Source organism: Theropithecus gelada, chromosome X, assembly GCF_003255815.1.
Source record: "Theropithecus gelada isolate Dixy chromosome X, Tgel_1.0, whole genome shotgun sequence".
NCBI lineage: Eukaryota > Metazoa > Chordata > Mammalia > Primates > Cercopithecidae > Theropithecus > Theropithecus gelada.
In genome coordinates this window covers 151,949,004-151,969,235 of record NC_037689.1, presented here as the reverse complement: position 1 = coordinate 151,969,235, position 20,232 = coordinate 151,949,004, and the positions used below count along the sequence as shown (strand labels likewise).

Here is a 20,232-nt window from a genome sequence, read left to right as displayed (position 1 = left end):
TCAGCTCAGCCCAGGCGCCCGCCCCCGCCCCCGCAGATTAAATGGGCCGGCGGGGCTCAGCCCCCGGAAACGGCCGTACACTTCGGGGCTGCGAGCGCGGAGGGCGGCGGCGACGAAGCGCAGGTAACCGGGCGGGCGGGCGCCGCGCAGCCGGAGGAGCGTACTGCCCGGCGCTGCGCCGCGCGGCGGTAAAACACACGCTGTTTGTTCGAGAGGGTCTTAATCAATCCGTTTATACCCCGCACCTCCTCTCTTGAGCCCCTGAGACCGCGAGAGCGAAGGGGACTTGCCGGCCGGGGTCTCCCAGCTTGGCAAGGGGAGGGCTGGAGCTGAACTCCGGCATCTGCATCATGTCCCTTGGTCCAGGTCATTGTGGAGTTCCAGCTACAGTCGGGAATGAATGGTCCTGGGCGCATAATTCCGTGCCCCACAAGGATTTTACTTGGTTGTCCAGAATTTATGCTCTAGCCGGAATCCGCCAATGCTTTGGGTAATTTTGTAATGTACATCCTGAATGAAGGTTGCCTGGGAGAGTGTGGCTGGAGCCCAGAGCCAGCAGTTTCTAACCCATCAAGCACTCCCCAATGCCCAGCCGTTCACAAGGAGTGGCTTGGGTGATCAGGTGTCATCCCGGTGAGACCCCAGAGGAACTCTCAAGAAAAGGGCTAACTTCTCAATGCTCTCCTGTTCTTCTGCCTTGTTAACGAGCCTTTCTTCTACCAGACAGCGTCATGGCAGAGCAGGTGGCCCTGAGCCGGACCCAGGTGTGCGGGATCCTGCGGGAAGAGCTGTTCCAGGGCGATGCCTTCCATCAGTCGGATACACACATATTCATCATCATGGGTGCATCGGTGAGTCTCTCCCAGGCCCCAGTCTTAAAAGCCAGGAAGTGCCTGCTCCATGCCTCAGCTTTTCCAACTAATTGTTGCAGGACCACACAGGCTCTGCTAAGTTGAGCTCCTCCTCCCGCTCCTGCTAGTGTGCCAGGATCATCCCAGCTCTACCTGATGTGCATATGCACTTGCAAGACATTTCTTTTTTTTCTTTGGAGACGGAGATTCGCTCTGGTCGCTCAGGATGGAGTGCAGTAGCCCAATACTGGCTCACTGCAACCTCGGCCTCCTGTATTCAAGCGATTCTCCTGCCTCAGCCCCCCAAACAGCTGAGATTACAAGCATGCACCACCACAACCGGCTAATTTTTGTATTGTTAGTAGAGACAGGGTTTCACCATGTTGGTCAGGCTGGTCTCAAACTCCTGACCTTAAGTGATCCGCCCGCCTCGGCCTCCAAAAGTGCTGGGATTACAGGCGTGAGCCACTGCACCTGGCCACAGGACATTTCCGAACCCTGTGCCTAGCCTCTGAATGTAGCCCTTAGTCCTGGAGTTGCAGGCTCTTTAGGGACTGTCTAGATGGACTTCTTGGGGAAAACAGGGAATGCTATTCATTCTGTGGTTTATTTCAGACCTCTTCATGCCTTAACAAGTGAGTTCCAAAGGCAGGATCTGAGGCCTGATCTCTGCCTCTTCACTAACACTTCAAGTTCTGTCAATACAAACACTCAACCTTTCTTTAAACACTATCTCTTTGCCTCAGTTTCGAAAGCCTACCAAGAAGCTCTGCCTCACCCCACCTGGCCCCAATTGTCCAGCTTGTGGAACCGCCATTTTGCACTCATAGGAAAGACCAAAGAATAGTATAGCATGAGGATTTCCGTGGGAGGGGAAGGAGGGGTGGTCCTAGGACAACCATCACCCCAGACTAGAGCACCCTCCCCTGTGTCCCATGGGGCAGTGAGACTATGCAGGGGCTGGTGGAACAAGGGCTTCATCTCAAATTACACGTGGTCTCAGTTTTCACTTTTAACCCTGGATGCACTCAAGAATCTGTCTGCTCACTACTGTATGACCACCTTTGCCATTAACTTACCTTGTAACTTGAGAAGGAGCTCTGTCAAAACTAGTTAGCTCTGCCACATTGTGCGCCCCTCAGTGCTGGATGAGCTCAGTGGTTCTTTGTTCACATAGACAACGCGTTGTCACACTTTGCCAAACCTACTCCTTGACACCTTTGTACTTCTGATCAGAACTTAGAAAAGGAGAGCCAAAAAGGAATGAGGCAGCCGAGGGAGAAGGGCTCTGCCAGTGGGAGAGTAAGGAGGGGCCATTGTCTTTTGACTCCCCGTAAGCCTGAGACCCGGGAGAGGTACCCAGGTGGAGCCCACAGTAGATTGGACTTGGCCTTATCCCCAGCCTCAGCCTGGTCCCCTCAGAAGAGCCATACCTGGCCGGGCGTGGTGGCTCACGCCTGCAATCCCAGCACTTTGGGAGGCCGAGGCAGGTGGATCACCTGAGGTCAGGAGTTTGAGACCAGCCTGGCCAACATGGCAAAACCCAGTCTCTACTAAAAATACAAAAATTGGCCAGGTGCGGTGGCTCGCGTCTGTAATCCCAGCATTTTGGGAGGCCGAGGCAGGCGGATCACAAGGTCAAGAGATCGAGACCATCCTGGTCAAGATGGTGAAACCCCATCTCTACTAAAAATACAAAAATTAGCTGGGCGTGGTGGTACGTGCCTGTAGTCCCAGCTACTCAGTAGGCTGAGGCAGTAGAATCGCTTGAATCAGGGAGTCAGAGGTTGCAGTGAGCTGAGATCGTGCCACTGCACTCCAGCCTGGCTACAGGGCGAGACTCTATCTCAAAACAAAAAGAAAAAGGCTGGGCGCAGTGGCTCACGCCTGTAACCCCAGCACTTTGGGAGGCCAAGGCAGGTGGATCACGAGGTCAGGAGATGGAGACCATCCTGGCTAACACGGTGAAATCCCGTCTCTACTAAACATACAAAAAATTAGCCGGGCGTGGTGGCGGGCGCCTGTAGTCCCAACTATTCGGGAGGCTGAGGCAGGAGAATGGCGTGAACCCAGGGGGCAGAGCTTGCAGTGAGCAGAGATCGCACCACTGCACTCCAGCCTGGGTAACAGAGTGTGACTCCGTCTCAAAAAAAAAAAAAAAGAAAAATAACAAAAATTAGCTAGGTGTGGTGGCACCCATCTGTAATCCCAACTACTTGGGAGGCTGAGGCAGGAAAATCGCTTGAACCCAGGAGGTGGAGTTTACAGTGAGCCGAGATGGCGCCACTGCACTCCATCCTGGGCGACCGAGTGAGTGAGACTCCATCTCAAAAAAATAAATAAATAAAAAGAGCCATACCTTCGTCGGCCACAAACCTTAACAGCTAGGACTCTGACTGTTAAGCCCTTAGTCCAAGAAGCAGACTGGAGGAGAAGGTAACTGAGGTTGCTTTCTCCTCCTTTCCCCGTCCCCACCCCATGCTGCCACAAGGACACTGCAACAGAGCAACTCAGACCATAATGATGGCTTATGACTCCAGGCCTTCAGCTCTTATTAGACACCTCATTGAGAGCATGCAAGCTTGCTGTGTGACTTGGAGCAAGTGCTTTCCTTTCCCTGAACCTCAGCATTTCGTATAGCAAATGACAGCTTTTGAAAAGAGTGCCCAGGGTCCTTAGGCTTTTCCAAGCTGATTGTGTCATTTCACTGCCTTCGCCTGTGGCCAGCTTGGGGTTGGGCAACTTTGTTTTGTTGAAATCAGTAGGGTTCCCCTTTGCTCTCTTCTGCTCTGAGAGTGACAACCTGAGGCTTTCAAAGCAGAAATAGGAAGTGCCAGCTCCAGCACTGTGGGTAGGGGACAAGGGGTCCTGTCTCTGAAGAGCCTCGTGGTTTGTTTCTTCCTCTTCCTGCTGGAGGGGGAGGTGGGAGGTGGTGTGCTCAGGCAGCACCTGGAACAGCTCCCGCTCCCAGGCTCCTTCTGCTCTTGATGCCTCACTCAATGTGGGAGGTAGGCAGGGTGGCACTTGAGGGCACACGATCCTAGAATGTGCTGCTCCAGGAAAGCAGCCCATTCTCCATTCATTCAGCAGACAGCGATTGGGTACTTCTGGGCCACAACAGCCAGTCCCTGCCCTCCTCATGGGACCTATGTGTTATTGTGGCCAGGAAACCATGGCAAGTAAGCAGACGAGCAAGAGCACAGGCTGGCGTGTGTTTCAGAAGATACACGTGGGCCGTGTGTCCCCAGCCCCCCAGAGCACATAGATCCCACGAGGAGGGCCTGGAGAGCACCCACACAGAAGGAAGAGCAAATGCCCGGAGCCCCAAGTTGGGAACAAGCTCAGCATGACCTAGAAACTGAAAGCAGGCAAGTGGCTGGCAGACCCACAGCCTGGGCAAGCGGGACACCCTGGGGCAGGCTGGACCCACGTGGCCTTCCTCTGTCCCTTCCTCCTCCCTGGCCAGCTTACCTCACACTTGCGCACACACCCAGCTTCCTTCCTGGGGGCCCTGATGGCACCTCAGAGTTACCAAGTGGGCCACTTCCCGCCTTCTCAGGACTCCCACCCCTACCAGAAAGAGAGCCGAGGTACTTACTGCCCCCTTCCAGAAAGCTCTGGCCTTGTAGACCAGTGTGCACCTGGAACAGCATCTTTCCCCACCTGATGGGACCTCGATGAGGCCGGAGAGCCTCACAGGGAGTGAGGGGAAGAGACTGGGACTGAGAGTCTGCGGGGTATTCACCTCTCTGGGCCTTAGTTTCCTCACCTGGATCACAAGGGCCATGGGCTTGGGCTTGATGGGCGTTCAGGACGCATCCCAGTGATGAGCCTGTGTGAGGGATGACCCAGCGGCCCCCGCCCCCGCTTTCCTCGGAACTTTTCTGGGCTGACTTCCCCATTGGTCTGATAAGATTCTTGCTGTGTCATGATGATGTTGGCACTTCCCCAAAGCCCCGGTGACTCATGAGCCCCTGGTATAGGAGGGAGGCCCTTTTTTTGGTTTTTCAGCTGAACTAACTCAGCAGCCCCCAGGTTCTCTGGCCCCAGTGGCCAGGAACCAACTGGGCCCCTGCCAAGGCCCAGGGCTCCACCCAGGGAGTCTGGGCAGGTCCTTGAACCCAGTGACCCTTGGGGATGGGATGGCCCACCCTTGCTGGCCCTCCAGCAGGCATTGCACTCTACCATGAAACACTCATGCCAAGACAAGGGCTGCAGCGATTTGGGTTTATAAAACAGACAGGTCATGTCCCAGGTCCCTTTGCCCTGGCCTAGCCAGACGTCGGTAGCTGGAGATCTTCATCATGTCTTGCTTCTGCTAAGTCACCTTGTGTCCTTGGGCAGATCCCTCCCTTGCTGTGGTCCTCAGGAGAGAGGAGGGCATGGGGAAGAGGAGAAGCTCCCAGCTGCTTTTCACTAAGGACCCCTTGAATTGTCCCCACCCATGTGGTGCGAGTAGACCCCTGACCAAGCTGTCAGGTTCCCCGATGTTTTTTCGTGTTTGTTCCTCCAGAAAATCCCACTAGAGCGTCGCAGCCAGCTGGGAGGGCAGGGCTACCCCTGAGCCCTCAGGAGAGCAGCTCAGTCCGGCTCAGCTTAGCTTAGCTTAGCTTAGCTCCCCATAACCATGGGAGGGAGCGGCCTGCCTTCCCCCACCCCCGCTGTCCTCCGACTTACCTCACCTCGCCTCTCAGGTGACTTGGAGCCCAGCAGATAGTCGGTTGCAGGGGCTGAGCTGAAACAAGGTGAGCAGGTTCAATCTGCAGTTAATCCCAAAAGGAGCAGCAGAAACAAACAGCCTGGAGCGTGGGGCTGCTGTGACTCAGCACCTTTCTGCCACCAGCACCTTTCTGGAGTCTGTCCCGATGCCTCCCAATCTTCTGGAATTTGGTCATGAGCAAACATGACCTGCTTTGGGTGAGGCTTAGAGGTATTTGCAGGCTGTGGTTCTTACCCTTTATTTCAGGGTCCAGTTCCCAGCAAGCTGGTCCTTTCTGTGTGTGGGGCCAACCGTGAGTTGATGTGACATGGGCAGTGTTCCCCTCCCCAGCCCCGCTTATGGCAGGGTGCTGTGAGGAGCTGAGTGGAGGAGCTCCTACCCCAAGGTGAGGGGTCGTCTGCTGGACTTTGAAGGATGCAGCAGTGAGAGGTCCATGTGGCTGCAGTCCTGGCACTGAGCTCACCTGAGGAGGGTCGGAAGCGGAGCAGGGCCCCTGAAGAGCGCAAGCACACAAGGAACCCACACCATAGCAATTTCCCTCCTGGAAGCCCTCTGGTGGCTTCCTAACCGCCTGGCTCTGGGCAGGTGCATTTGTCCTGGTGGCTTGGCCCCCATTCTGTAATGGTTTGCAGAAATGGACCCATCCATGGTTGCAGTGCCTGATCGCTTTGAAGGGCATGTCTTCTTTTTTCGTGAGATGGAGTCTTGCTGTCATCCAGGCTGGAGTTTGGTGGCGCGATCTGGGCTCACAGCAACCTCCGTCTCCCGGATTCAAGCAATGCTCTTGCCTCAGCCTCCCGAGTAGCTGGGATTCCAGGTGCCTGCCACTACGCCCGGCTAATTTTTGTTTGTTTGTTTGTTTGAGATGGAGTCTTGTTCTTTCACCAGGCTAGAGTGCAGTGGCGTGATCTTGGCTCACTGCAGTCTCCACCTCCGGGGTTCAAGCACTTCCCCTGCCTCAGCCTCCCGAGTACCTGGGACTACAGGCGCGCACCACCACACCTGGATAATTGTTTGTATTTTAGTGGAAATGGAGTTTCACCATGTTTGCCAGGCTGGTCTCGAACTCGTGACCTCAGGTGATCCACCCTCCTCCGCCTCCCAAAGTGCTGGGATTACAGACGTGAGCCACCACGCCCAGACTATTAGTTTTTACTGTGTTTTAATGAAATATATGTCATGGGCCGGGTATGGTGGCTCACGCCTGTAATCCCAACACTTTGGGCGGCCACAGCAGCTGGATCACAAGGTCAGGAGTTCGAGACCAGCCTGGCCAACATGGGGAAACCCCATCTCTAGTAAAAATGCAAAAATTAGCAGGGTATGGTGGCAGGTGCCTGGAGTCCCAGCTACTCAGGAGGCTGAGACAGGAGAATCACTTGAACCCAGGAGGTGGAGATTTCAGCGAGCCGAGATGGCACCACCGCACTCCAGCCTGGCCGGCAGAGTGAGACTCCATCTCAAAAAAAAAGAAAAGAAAATATATGTCATGAAGAACACGAATGGTGCAGGTCTAGTTTGTTGATGACTTTTCACAAACTCAGCACAGCCACAGAAACTGCTCCTAGATCAAGAAACAGAATATGCTCTGCACCCAGGAAGCCCCCTCACCTGGGGCCCTCACAGTCACTGGCCCCCAAAGGGTGATTTCTGACCCACTGCCCACCCTCCGCTTCATTGTTGGTTTTCTCGCCCTCTTTTGTTGGTGCCCAAATCTTAACTGTACAATTGGCTCTACACCCTCATCACAATAAAGGCCATTGTCATCTCCCCAGAAAGTTCCTGGGTACCCATTCCCAACCAGTCTGCCCCTGCTCCAGGCAACTGCTGATCTGATTTGTCACAATGGATTGGTTTTGCCTATTCCAGAACTCCATGTGAGGGAGCTCACAGAGGATTGCATCTCTGATGCTGTGATTTCCCAGTGTTGCTGAGTAGTATCCATTGTATGAATGCACAGTTTGCTGGGTCACGTGTTAATTCAAATGTTTGACATGTTTCCAGTTTGGGGCCGCTATGAACTAAGGCTGCTGTGACCATTCGTGTGCAGGTCTTTGTGTAGACTTGCGCTTTCATTTCTCTTGGGTACTACCTAGAGTGGAATGGCCAGGTCACATGCTAGGTGTGTGTTTCACTTGATCAGAGGCTTGCAGACTGTCGGGGAGCACCCGCACCACCTCACAGTTCAACCTTAGCTGTTTTCATTTTCTTGCCTTACTGCACTTTTCTTGTTCCTGATTGCTTAAAGGAATTATTAATATTTCAACATTTCCCATAAGTGTGATGCTTGTAGTATTTGTAAGGATGATGGTTTTGGGCGTTTTTGTTGTTTGTTTTTTTGTTTGTTTGTTTGTTTTTTGAGACGAAGTCTTAACTTTGTTGCCCAGGCTACAGTGGTGCGATGTTGGCTCACTCCAACCTCTGCGTCCTGGGTTCAAGCGATTCTCCTGCCTCAGCCTCCTGAATAGCTGGGATTACAGGCGTACATCACCACGCCCAGCTAAGTTTTGTATTTTTAGTAGAAATGGGGTTCCACCACGTTGGTCAGGCTGATCTCAAACTCCTGACCTCAAGCAATGCCCTGCCTTGGCCTCCCAAAGTGCTGTGATTACAGGTGTGAGCCACCACACCCAGCCATAATGGTATTTTATAGATGCCCTTTATCAAGTTAATGAAGTTCCCTTGTATTCCTCCTCTGATAAGAGTTTTATCATGAATAGGTAATTTCTGAAACACTTTATCTACATTTGTTGGGTTAAGCAAGATTGCTAGATTTAAACGATCAAAATAGCAGTAGGCAGAGAGTTCTTAGAGGTTTTTTTTTTTAATCTCCTAATACAGTGAATTTCAATGATTGATTTTTTTCCTATGTTAATATCAAACCAACTTTTTATTTACAGAATAAACCCAACTTGGTTGTGATGTGTTACCATTTTTAACATTGCAGGATTTGGTTTGCTGATGTTTTCTTTCTTTTTTTTAAAGAGACAGGGTTAGTGGGGCACAGTGGCTCATGCCTGTAATCCCAACACTTTGGGAGGCTGAGGCGGGCAGATCACTTGAGCCCAAGAGTTCAAGACCAGCCTGGGCAACACGGGGAAACCCTGTCTCTACAAAAAATGCAAAAAATTACCTGGGTGTTTTGGCATGTACCTTTCAGTCCCAGCTACTCTAGAGGCTGAGTTGGGAGGATTGCTTGAGCCCAGGAGACAGAGGTTGCAGTGAACTGAGATTGTGCCACTGCACTCCAGCCTAGATGACAGAGTAAGACCATGTCTTAAAAAAAAAGGGGGGGTCAAAAAAGAAAAACTCCTGGGTTCAAGCAATCCTCCCACCTTGGTATCCCAAAGTGCTGGGGTGTGTGAGCTGTGCCCAGCCTGCTGATACTTCATGTGGGATTTCTGCATCTGCATGTGTGTGTGAATGAGGCGTGTGGGTTTTCCCATGTGCCGTTCTCATCAGGTTTCCATACCAAAGCTCTGTAGGCCCCATAAGGTGGCTTGGGAAGTGTTCCCCTTTCTTCCTTCTGCAGGAGGAGTTTGCTTCAGGCTGGAATTCTCTTGTGCTTGCATTTTGGTAGAACCCACTGGCAACACTCTATGCGAGGGGGTGGTTTATGTAGGAAGATTTGTGGCCATTGTCCCCTCTCAGGTCCATTGCTCTGTTTTTTGTTTGTTTGAGATGGAGGGGGTGGTTTATGTAGGAAGATTTGTGGCCATTGTCCCCTCTCAGGTCCATTGCTCTGTTTTTTGTTTGTTTGAGATGGAGTTTCGTTCTTGTAGCCCAGGCTGGAGTGCAATGGCTTGATCTTGTCTCACCGCAACCTCCATCTCCCAGGTTCAAGCAATTCTTCTGCCTCAGCCTCCTGGGTAGCTGGGATTACAGGCATGGGCCACCATGCCCAGCCAATTTTGTATTTTTAGTAGAGACAAGGTTTCTCCATGTTAGTCAGGCTGGTCTCGAACTCCTGACCCCAAGTGATCCGTCCGCCTCGGCCTTCCAAAGTGCTGGGACTATAGGCGTGAGCCACCGTGCCTGGCTGTTTGGTTGTTTTCTTGTGTTTTGTTTTTTGTTTTTCGAGACGGAGTTTCACTCTTGTTGCCCAGGCTGAGGTGCAGTAGTGCCATCTTGGCTCACTGCAACCTCCACCTCCCGGGTTCAAGTGATTCTTCTACCTCAGCCTCCCGAGTAGCTGGGATTACAGGCATATGCCACCTTGCCCAGCTAATTTTTGTATTTTTAGTAGAGATGGGGTTTCATCATGTTGGCCAGGATGGTCTCAATTTCTTGACCTCATGATCCACCCGCCTCGGCCTCCTAAAGTGCTGGGATTACAGGTATGAGCCACTGCGCCCAGCCTGTTTCTTTTTTTATGGAATCTCGCTCTTTTGCCCAGGCTGGAGTGCAGTGGTGTAATCTCGCCTCACTGCACCCTCCACCTCTGGGTTTCAAGCAATTCTCCTGCCTCAGCCTCCCAAGTAGCTGGGATTACAGGCTTTATTTATTACAGGGATTATTAGCCACCACACCTGGCTGATTTTTCTGTTTTGGTAGAGACGGGGTTTTGCCAGTTGGCCAGGCTGATCTCAAACTCCTGACCTCAGGTGATCCGCCTTGGCCTCCCAAAGTGCTGGATTATAGGCGTGAGCCACTGTGCCCAGCCCCATTGGTCTGTTTTAGTAGGTTGGATTTTTCTAGAAATTTGTCCATCTCATCTAGGTTGTCAGACAATGAATAAAATTCATAAAACCCTCTCTTGTTTCCTGTCTGGGGTTTTGTCTTATTGTACCAGTTGTTTATGCCCTTTTAAAAAAGCAGCCATGCCAGACGGTTGTCTGTTTCTATTAGTCTTTTTCAAACACCAACTTCCGGCTTCGTTCATCTTTTCTTTGGGTTAGCTTTTCATTTTATTAATTTTACTTGTCATTATTTCCTTCCTTATAATTTGGCTTGCAATTCTATGCTTTTTCTCACCTTTTTTTTTTTAATTTTTGGAGATGGAGTCCCACTGTTGTCACCCAGGCTGAAGTGCACTGGCACAATCTCAGCTCACTGCAGCCTCCGCCTCCCGGTTCAAGTGATTCTCCTGCCTCAGCCTCCTGAGTAACTGGGATTGCAGGTGCCCACCACCACACCTGGCTAATTTTTGTATTTTTAATAGAGATGGGGTTTTGCCACATTGGCTGATCTTGAACTCCTGACTTCAGGTGATCTACCCACCTCGGCCTCCCAAACTGCTGGGATTATTTGTGTGAGCCACTGCGCCTGGCCCTTTTTCTCACTTCTTAAGTGAAATGCTTAGCTCCTTATTTTTGAGCCACTCTTTTTTGCTAATGTAAGCATTTGAGGTCACATCTCACAAATTTGGCTACATGATACTTCTGTCATCCCTTAGTTCTACTGAATTGAATTTTCAGGTTTTCTTCTGGAACACAGGAGATGCGTTTATGCCTTCTGGGTCAGGGGTGGAGAGCTGGCACAGGCTTGAATCTCGGGGCTCTTCTGTCTGTATATCAGGCAAGACAGATATGCTTATGGCCCAGTAGTGATCCTGAGTAGTGCCCAGATCACCAAGGGTGGAGGATGATGTATGTAGGTTGTGTCCCCAGCCACTTCTAACCACACACCTATTCCCTCTGCCACAGGGTGACCTGGCCAAGAAGAAGATCTACCCCACCGTCTGGTAAGTGTGTCCCCCCACTGCCCTTGTGACCTCCCACCAGGGACAGGCCTGGTCCTGCCCTGCCCGCACTGGTTACGGCTGTTCTGCCCTCAGGTGGCTGTTCCGGGATGGCCTTCTGCCCGAAAACACCTTCATCGTGGGCTACGCCCGCTCCCGCCTCACAGTGGCTGACATCCGCAAACAGAGTGAGCCCTTCTTCAAGGTGAGTGGCCTCAGGGCCTCCCCCGGCCTGGTTCTGCCCTCTCTGCCAGCCCCCAGCATGGCCAGCTTCAGGTGGCCACCAGAGTACCTCCCCCCATCCCATCCCAGGATGCTCTCCTCGCCTCCTGCCCCGCCCCCCCCGCTCTTGTACTTCCTTGAGACCCCCATTACCAGCTCCATGACCAGGACTCACGGGTCCTACCATGTTGTGCTCTGCTGCGTTTTCTCTGCCAATCACAGTTAGGTGTCATGATTTTGGAGAGAGCTTTCTCCAGTGTATTTCTCCCAGGTCAAAATGTCCTGAAATCTGGCCTGTGTCCTAAGGCACAAGGGTCCCAGCCTGGGACAGTGTCTGTGCTGCCTCCTTTGGCCTCCCTCTCTCTGGATGTGCAGAGCTGCTGAGATGGGGCTGAACCCAGTGTGGGATGGGGACACTGACTTCTGAGGGCACCCTCCCTGGGCCTCCAGGGAAGACCCTCCACTTCCCTGGGACAACACACACGAACTCCAAGACAGGGACTGACATCTGTCTCTGTCTGTCCGTCCGTGTCTCCCAGGCCACCCCAGAGGAGAAGCTCAAGCTGGAGGACTTCTTTGCCCGCAACTCCTATGTGGCTGGCCAGTACGATGATGCAGCCTCCTACCAGCGCCTCAACAGCCACATGAATGCCCTCCACCTGGGGTCACAGGCCAACCGCCTCTTCTACCTGGCGTTGCCCCCCACCGTCTACGAGGCTGTCACCAAGAACATTCACGAGTCCTGCATGAGCCAGATGTAAGGCTTGTCCTTGCCGTCCCTTCCTGCCTCCCAGGCTGGCCCAGGCAGTGCTCCCCACCGAGATTGTGTCCGGGGCCGAAGATCTAGGCAGCCTGTCTGTCCCCTGCAGCATCCATGGTGCCGGGGCCATCCCCACTGGGACCACAAGGTGGCAGCATCGCTCCACGAAACGCTCACCACCTGCCTGCTCTGCTTCCCCAAAGGCCCGGCCAGGCCGCAGGGTGGCAGCCTCGCTCCGCGAGTGCAGCATGGCCCACGCTGGGTGGTTTCCCAACCCAGGCAGAGGCTCTTGTTTTCTGGCTGGCTTTGAATGCAGGGGTAGTAAAGCAAGGGTCCTCTTCTCATTTTCAAACCAATGAGGAAGCCATGCCTTGGACGCCTCCTCCTTCTGCTCCCCTATGGGCCTTCAGGCTACTCCGACCCACTGGGGACCCAGCATGAGGCAGGAGGGGAACGGGCCCTCCGCAGTATGCCAGCAACACCACCCTGGCACCTAGGGTAGGAAGGCTTCCCAGAAGGTGTTGAGCCAGAGGGTCACCTGGGAACACAAGGCAGGGGAGGTGGCCATGGAGGTGAGGAGTTTCTGACCCCTACTCCCCTGGGAGGGCACCTGAATGATGCAGCTCTGACCCTCACTCCCTGAAGAGGGGGTTCAAGGGGGTAACACAGCTCCGGGCTCCCAGCAGAGGCTGGAACCGCATCATTGTGGAGAAGCCCTTCGGGAGGGACCTGCAGAGCTCCGACAGGCTGTCCAACCACATCTCCTCCCTGTTCCGCGAGGACCAGATCTACCGCATCGACCACTACCTGGGCAAGGAGATGGTGCAAAACCTCATGGTGCTGAGGTGGGGCCAAGCCCTGGCTGGGGGACCAGGGTGGGGGTGGTGCTCAGGAGCCTCACCTGGCCCACTGCCTCCCCGAGGACGTATTCCTCCAGAACTTGGACAAGGGTGACCCCTCACATGTGGCCCTTGCACCACAGAGGACCAAGGGCGGTTCCTCCACCTTGCCCCTCCCCGCAGATTTGCCAACAGGATCTTCGGCCCCATCTGGAACCGGGATAACATCGCCTGCGTGATCCTCACCTTCAAGGAGCCCTTTGGCACTGAGGGTCGTGGGGGCTATTTCGATGAATTTGGGATCATCCGGTGAGAGCTCTTCCCCTTTCCTGGGAGGCTGGCACAGGGTGGCAGAGCCAGTAACCCTGCAGGGCTGCCCTTCCCTGTCTTGGGGAGCTCCTCCTCACCATGCAGTTCAAAACCTGAGTGTCTGAGCTGTCAGACGGGGCTGGAAAGGGCTGGACCCCAACTCAGCCAAGCACCCCAGGGTTTCATGATTCAGTGACAGCATCACCATGTCCTTCCTTGATTTAAGGGGACCTGGAAGACAAGGGGGGCCAGGAAGTGAGTCTTGCAGCTTGTCACTAGGAAGCCTTGTTTGGGGCCCCCACGCCCTTGAACCAGGTGAACAGGGCCGGGAGCTAAGGCGAGCCCCGGCCTCTTCTGTCCCCAGGGACGTGATGCAGAACCACCTCCTGCAGATGCTGTGTCTGGTGGCCATGGAGAAGCCCGCCTCCACCAACTCGGATGACGTCCGTGATGAGAAGGTGGGGGGTGTACCCCAGTCCCCAGGACCACACCCCGTCGCGGGCCCATCTGTGACAAGGCACTGAGCAGGGGTGTGCATGTAGAGCAAGTGTCCTCAACCCCGGAGAAGTCACCAGCTCTGAGCACAGCTTGGCCTCCCAGAGGTGACCTGGACTGGCAGTCACGAAGCCCAAGTTGTCATGTCCCAGGTCTGACAGTCACTGTGTGACTAGGGAAGGCCGTTGCCTCTCTGGGCCTCAACTTGTCCATCAGAATAGACTTGAGATGGACCAGGGTGGTCCTGGAGGGCCCTCAGGGAGGGGCCCTGAGCTGGGCCTCTGGCAAGGTGAGCAGAACCAAGCAGGGGCCTTCTCCTGCCCTGAGAGCTGCGCATCTGTGGCCAGAGTCATCCCTGCACCCCAGCTCAACACCCAAGGGGCCCATTCTCTCCCCTGGCTTTCTCCCAGGTCAAGGTGTTGAAATGTATCTCAGAGGTGCAGGCCAACAATGTGGTCCTGGGCCAGTACGTGGGGAACCCCGATGGAGAGGGCGAGGCCACCAAAGGGTACCTGGACGACCCCACGGTGCCCCACGGGTCCACTACCGCCACTTTTGCAGCCGTCGTCCTCTATGTGGAGAATGAAAGGTGGGATGGTAGGTGACGCCTTCAAGGCCCAGCAAGGCGGAACTGGGCATGCCCTCGGGAGACACCCCTCGCTGGGGTCAGACCTGCTTGCTGCTGGGCAGGGGAGCCAGCCGTGCGGGACACGGGACCCTGCTACAGTTGTTTTCACATTTGCCTGTGTGGGCACTGGAGCTCCCACTGAGACACTCACGCCCTGGTCCACACCCCGAGAGCTGGTGCTGAGGCTGCCCTTTCTGCCACGCAGGAGTGCCCTTCATCCTGCGCTGTGGCAAGGCCCTGAACGAGCGCAAGGCTGAGGTGAGGCTGCAGTTCCATGATGTGGCCGGCGACATCTTCCACCAGCAGTGCAAACGCAACGAGCTGGTGATCCGCGTGCAGCCCAATGAGGCCGTGTACACCAAGATGATGACCAAGAAGCCGGGAATGTTTTTCAACCCCGAGGAGTCGGAGCTGGACCTGACCTACGGCAACAGATACAAGGTGCCCCACAGAGAAGGAGCAGCGTGGAGGGTGGGGGGCCTGGACCCGGGGGACTCAGCATGGTGGCAGGCAGTGACATGAGTGAGACACCCTCACCCTCACAGAACGTGAAGCTCCCTGACGCCTACGAGCGCCTCATCCTGGACGTCTTCTGCGGGAGCCAGATGCACTTCGTGCGCAGGTGAGGCCCAGCTGCTGGCCTCTGTGTGCCTGTGGGGAATGGGGTGGCCTTTGCCCTCCCTCCTTCCCTGTGTGCCAGCCTCCCAAGCCCCACACCATGTACCCTCAGCGACGAGCTCCGGGAGGCCTGGCGTATTTTCACTCCACTGCTACACCAGATCGAGCTGGAGAAGCCCAAGCCCATCCCCTACCTTTATGGCAGGTGAGGAAAGGGTGGGGTCTGGGGGCAGAGCCCAGCAGGCAGGGGCGGGTTGAGGGCGGAGCTGCCTCATGCCTCTCCTCCACCCGTCACTCTCTAGCCGAGGCCCCATGGAGGCAGATGAGCTGATGAAGAGAGTGGGTTTCCAGTATGAGGGCACCTACAAGTGGGTGAACCCCCACAAGCTCTGAGCCCTGGGCACCCACCTCCACCCTCGCCATGGCCACCCTCCTTCCCGCCGCCCAACCCTGAGTCGGGAGGACTCTGGGACCATTGGCCTCAGCTGCACATTCCTGGCCCTGGGCTCCGGCCACCCTGGCCCGCCCCTCGCTGCTGCCACTACCCAAGCCCAGCTACATTCCTCAGCTGCCAAGCACTCGAGACCATCCTGGCCCCTCCAGACCCTGCCTGAGCCCAGGAGCTGAGCCACCTCCTGCGCTCACTCCAGCCCAACAGAAGGAAGGAGGAGGGTGCCCATTCGTCTGTCCCAGAGCTTCTCGGTCACTGGGGCTCACTCCTGAGTGGGGCCTGGGGCAGGAGGGAGGGACGAGGGGGAGGAAAGGGGCGAGCGCCCACGTGAGAGAACCTGCCAGCCTCAGTGCCACTTGACATTCCTCGTCACCAGCAACATCTTGAGCCCCCTGGATGTCCCCTGTCCCACCAACTCTGCACTCCGTGGCCACCCTGTGCCACCCATAGGCAGCCTCCCTGTTACAAGAAAAGCAGAAGCAGCAGCTGGGACTCCTCCCAACCTCAATCCCCTGCCATTAAATCCGCAAACAGCCCCTCCTGTCCCCTTGTCATTTGCTTCCCTGAGGACACATTTCCTCGTCCCACTCCCTGAGTCACCCGGGTGCTTCCTCTGTGGCCTCCCCACCGTGGGCTCCTCACCTCTCGTTCTGACCCCATGTCCAGCCGTGACCATGCCTGGTGTCGGAGACACTTCTTGAGTTCCCCTCCACTCCACGCATATTGTCATTGTGAGACCGGCTTGAGGTGCAAGGACGTGGGGTCACCTTCCACTCTTACTGTCCATGTCCCTGCCCCACCCAAGATGGCTTTCGGCAACACTGCCAGTCCACAGATCCCAGAAGTATTTAGGAAGGAGAGAGGGTGGGTTTTGTAACTGATATCAGAGGCCAAGGGGGATGGGATGGTCCACAGTGATACACAGCTACGGCCCGGCCGCCCCTTCCAGGCAGAAGGGCCCGAGTTTGGGGGCTGCCAAGGCACGTAACCAAGTGCCACACACCGGGCAGCTCTCAGCATAGGCTGATTTTCCCAGTTCTGGAGGCCAGAGTCCATGTTCCAGCACTCTCGTCAGAGGCCCAAGGGGAGGGTCCTTCCTGCCCTCTCCAGCTCCTGGGGAACCAGGCATCTTGGGCTGGTGGTCACCTCACTCCACTCACTCTGCCTGTCTTCTCATGGTCTCACCATGATATGGCTTCTCCTCTTCTGTGTCCTCGTAAGGACACCACTCCAGTATGACCTGCTTCTAACTCAAGTTAATGATATCTGCAGACCACCTATTTCCAAATAAGGTCACATCAGGAACCCCCAGGAGACATGCATTTGGGGGCCGCTGTTCAGCCCCTACACTGCTCCCCACACGGGCAGCAGCCCCTGGGTGTCTCAGTGCAGCATGTGTCGTGCCAGGGAGATGGCAAGACCAGACACTATGGTGCAAGACCTGTACTCGTGGCCTCGGTTCTAGGAGGTGAGGCCAGCAGGGAACAAAATGACCAGGTGGTGCTGGGCTTTGTTGTTTGCGGAGAGCAAACCAGTGGCCTGGCAGGAGTGTTCTACCTGCAGCGCGGGTGAGAACGCACACCCTGGGCCCTGCAGGTAGCAGGGCCCGATGTCCTAGGATGAAGGAGGCCTCTAGTGAGACCTGTGGCAACAGGGACACACACGCTGCATCCCGGTGTTCAATTCCTGCTCTTCCTGTCCCCTGCATGGGGAGTGGCACCTCTTGAGTTTTCAGAGGGAGGAAGTATACGAAGTTCACCTGGACCCTAGATAGGTAAAGGAGCTTGATGGGGGCCAAGGCCAGGTCATGGGCTCTTATGGGCTCTGTGTGCATAAGATTGGAGGCCAAGCTTCGGCCACGGGGCAGTGGTTTTAGTCCTCTGTCCTGGTTCCTGTGGCCTCCAGAAGGGGCTGTGGCAAGGCTGAAAGCTGGGTTGGGCTGGGGACTGATGGGGTGTGGCAAGGCTAAGCAGGTTAGATTCCAGGACAGGGCACGACACCCAAGTAAGACTGGGTGCAGCAGCTCATGCCTGTAATCCCAGCACTTTGGGAAGCCAAGGTGGGCAGATCACTTGAGGCCAGGAGTTCAAGACCAGCCTGGCCAACATGACAAAAATATGTCCCTACAAAAAAAGATACAAAAATTTGCCGGATGTGGTGGCGGGCACCTGTGGTCCCAGCTACTTGGGAGGCTGAGGCAGGAGAATCATTTGAACCTGGGAGGTGGAGGACCATCCACTGGCACCCGAACTCAACAGGCAACTGTCCCTTCAGCTCTGAGCACCTACTTGGGTGGAGGCAGGAGGTCCCAGGTGAGGGCAGTGCTGGGGCCACAATGGGAGAGAAATGAGAGATCAGGCCAGGGCATTCCACTGTTGCCTCAGTTGCGGGTGCCTACACTGAGACAGGGACATAAGCCCCAGAAAACACACTACAGGAGCTGTACCCTGAACAAGAAGGCAGTCCTCCCCAGCCCCCTGGAGCTCACAGGAGCACTGAGGCCCTTGCCTGTGAGCCCAGATCCACCCTGGTCCATTCCACAGGGTGACTCACTCAGCCTGCCCGACCTCTGCTGACCAGTTCAAGGCTGGAGCCTTGTTTTCACCCCTTCTCTGTCTGCAATGCCAAAGAATTCAGCTACAATTTGCTTTTTTTGTTGTTGTTGGAGACTGGATCTCACTCTGTTGCCCAGGTTGGAGTGCAGTGGCTCAATCACAACTCACTGTAGCCTCCGCCTCCCAGGCTCAGGCATCCACCTACCTCAGCTTCCTGAGTAGCTGGGTCTATAGGCGTGAGCCACCACGCCTGGCCCGCAATGTCCTTTTTTTCTGAGATGGAGTCTTGCTCTGTCACCCAGTCTGGTGTATACTGGTGTGATCTTGCCTCACTGCAACATCCACCTTCTGGGTTCAAGTGATTCTCCTGCCTCAGTCTCCCAAATAGCTGAGGCTAAAGGTGTATGCCACCACGCCTGGCTAATTTTTGTATTTTTAGTAGAGACAGGGTTTCATCATGTTGGGCAGGCTGGTCTCGAACTCCTGACCTTAGGTGATCCACCCGCCTCAGCCTCCCAAGCTGCTGGGATTACAGGTATGAGCCACTGCGCCCGGTCTGGCAATTTACCGGGTTTTTTGTTTGGTTTTGTGTGGGTTTTTTTGTTTGTTTGTTTTTGAGACAGAGTGTGGCTCTGGCACCCAGGCTGGAGTGCAGTAGCACGATCTCGGCTCACTGCAACCTCTACCTCCTGGGTTCAAGCGATTCTCCTGTCTCGGCCTCCTGAGTAGCTGAGATTACAGGTGCGCACTACCATGCCTAGCTAATTTTTACTTTTAGGAGAGACGGGGTTTCCCCATGCTGGCCAGGCCGATCTCGAACTCCTTACCGCGTGATCCATCTGCTTCAGCCTCCGAAAGTGCTGGGATTACCGTGCCTGGCTGCAATTTAGTCTGGTTTTTTTTTTTTTTTTTTTTTTTTTTTTTTTTTTTTTTTAGATGGAGTCTTGCTCTGTCACCAGGCTGGAGTGCAGTGACACACTCTCACCTCACTGCAACCTCCACCACCTGGGGTCAAGCGATTCTCCTGCCTCAGCCTCCCGAGTAGCTGGGACTACAGGTGTGCGCCACCACACACAGCTAATTTTTGTATTTTTAGTAGAGACAGGGTTTCACCATGTTGGCCAGGATAGTCTCGATCTCTTGACCCCATGATCCACCCGCCTCGGCCTCCCAAAGTGCTGGGATTACAGGCGTGAGCCACTGCACCCGGTCAACAATTTACTCTTAAGTGCACTCTACCTCGTGGGTCTTCAGAGGCCCTGGATTGGTGTCTCATCTCTCAAGGTTTCACCCCACGTGGGAGTGGGCAGGAACTGGAAAGAGCCCCCCTGCCAGACCTCTGACACTCGCAGTGTACTCAGAGCTTCACCTCCCAGCCCAGACCTGCAAATTAAGCCGGAGGAGAATTTCAAACCTAGCCTGACCCCTTCACACTGAGTCCCAGGTGCCACAGCAGCACAGACCCAAATGCCTTAGCTCCTCTGCTGCCAGTGTCTGACATCACATCAATTTGCGTCCAGCAACCACTGAAACCAGCAATGTGAGAAGCCCAGAGAGTACTTAAAACTCTCTCCAGCTCCTCTCCCTCCTTCCATCCGAGCCTGGCCCACTGCTCGGTGGCTGAGCCAGAAAGGGATGGGAGTGGAGAAGGGGTCTTCAGGCTGAGCTGCGTGGCGGCGACTGTTGCATTGTCTGCTCTGAGGAGCAGAAAAGGAGAGGGAGAGGCACAAATGGGGCGGGGCTGACTTGGGGCCTTTATTTTCTAGGCTCACCACTGCCCTCTCCCTGTGAGAAGCAGCTGGAAGGGATTGTCCTTCGTGTGCTGCAGGAGGAGAAGCTGAGAAACTCAGCTATGAGACCTGACCAGACCATCCCAGGACCACACCCAGACATACAGGCCAAAGCTGGGGTCCCTGAGAAGGCCTCTTGCCTCCTAGAGCTTCACTGCTTTCCCCTGCTAGAACACTTGAGGAAGCTTTGAGGGAACAAGAAGCAGACTGAATTCTGGCTTTCAGTAAGGACAGTTAGACTCTATGGCTGGACACAGTGTCTCACTCCTGTAATCCCAGCACTTTGGGCATATTGCTTGAGCCCAAGAGTTCGA

At 54.9% G+C, this 20,232-nt stretch overlaps 1 protein-coding gene across 2 annotated transcripts; it reads left to right on the top strand.

Moving 5' to 3' along the window:
* Positions 1 to 16,109, top strand: G6PD (glucose-6-phosphate dehydrogenase). 2 transcript variants are annotated; one of them, XM_025372295.1, is made up of 13 exons: positions 1 to 123; positions 724 to 851; positions 11,217 to 11,254; positions 11,348 to 11,456; positions 12,013 to 12,230; positions 12,920 to 13,078; positions 13,256 to 13,381; positions 13,746 to 13,839; positions 14,287 to 14,473; positions 14,710 to 14,945; positions 15,050 to 15,126; positions 15,235 to 15,327; positions 15,425 to 16,109. In XM_025372295.1, the coding sequence occupies exons 1-13, from the start codon at positions 42 to 44 to the stop codon at positions 15,513 to 15,515; spliced, it is 1,638 nt and encodes a 545-aa protein (XP_025228080.1). In that variant the 5' UTR covers positions 1 to 41; the 3' UTR covers positions 15,516 to 16,109. The 2 variants fall into 2 exon arrangements, with proteins under 2 accessions (XP_025228080.1, XP_025228079.1); XM_025372294.1 differs by having other exon boundaries at positions 12,917 to 13,078.
* The last annotated feature ends 4,123 nt before the right edge of the window (positions 16,110 to 20,232 follow it).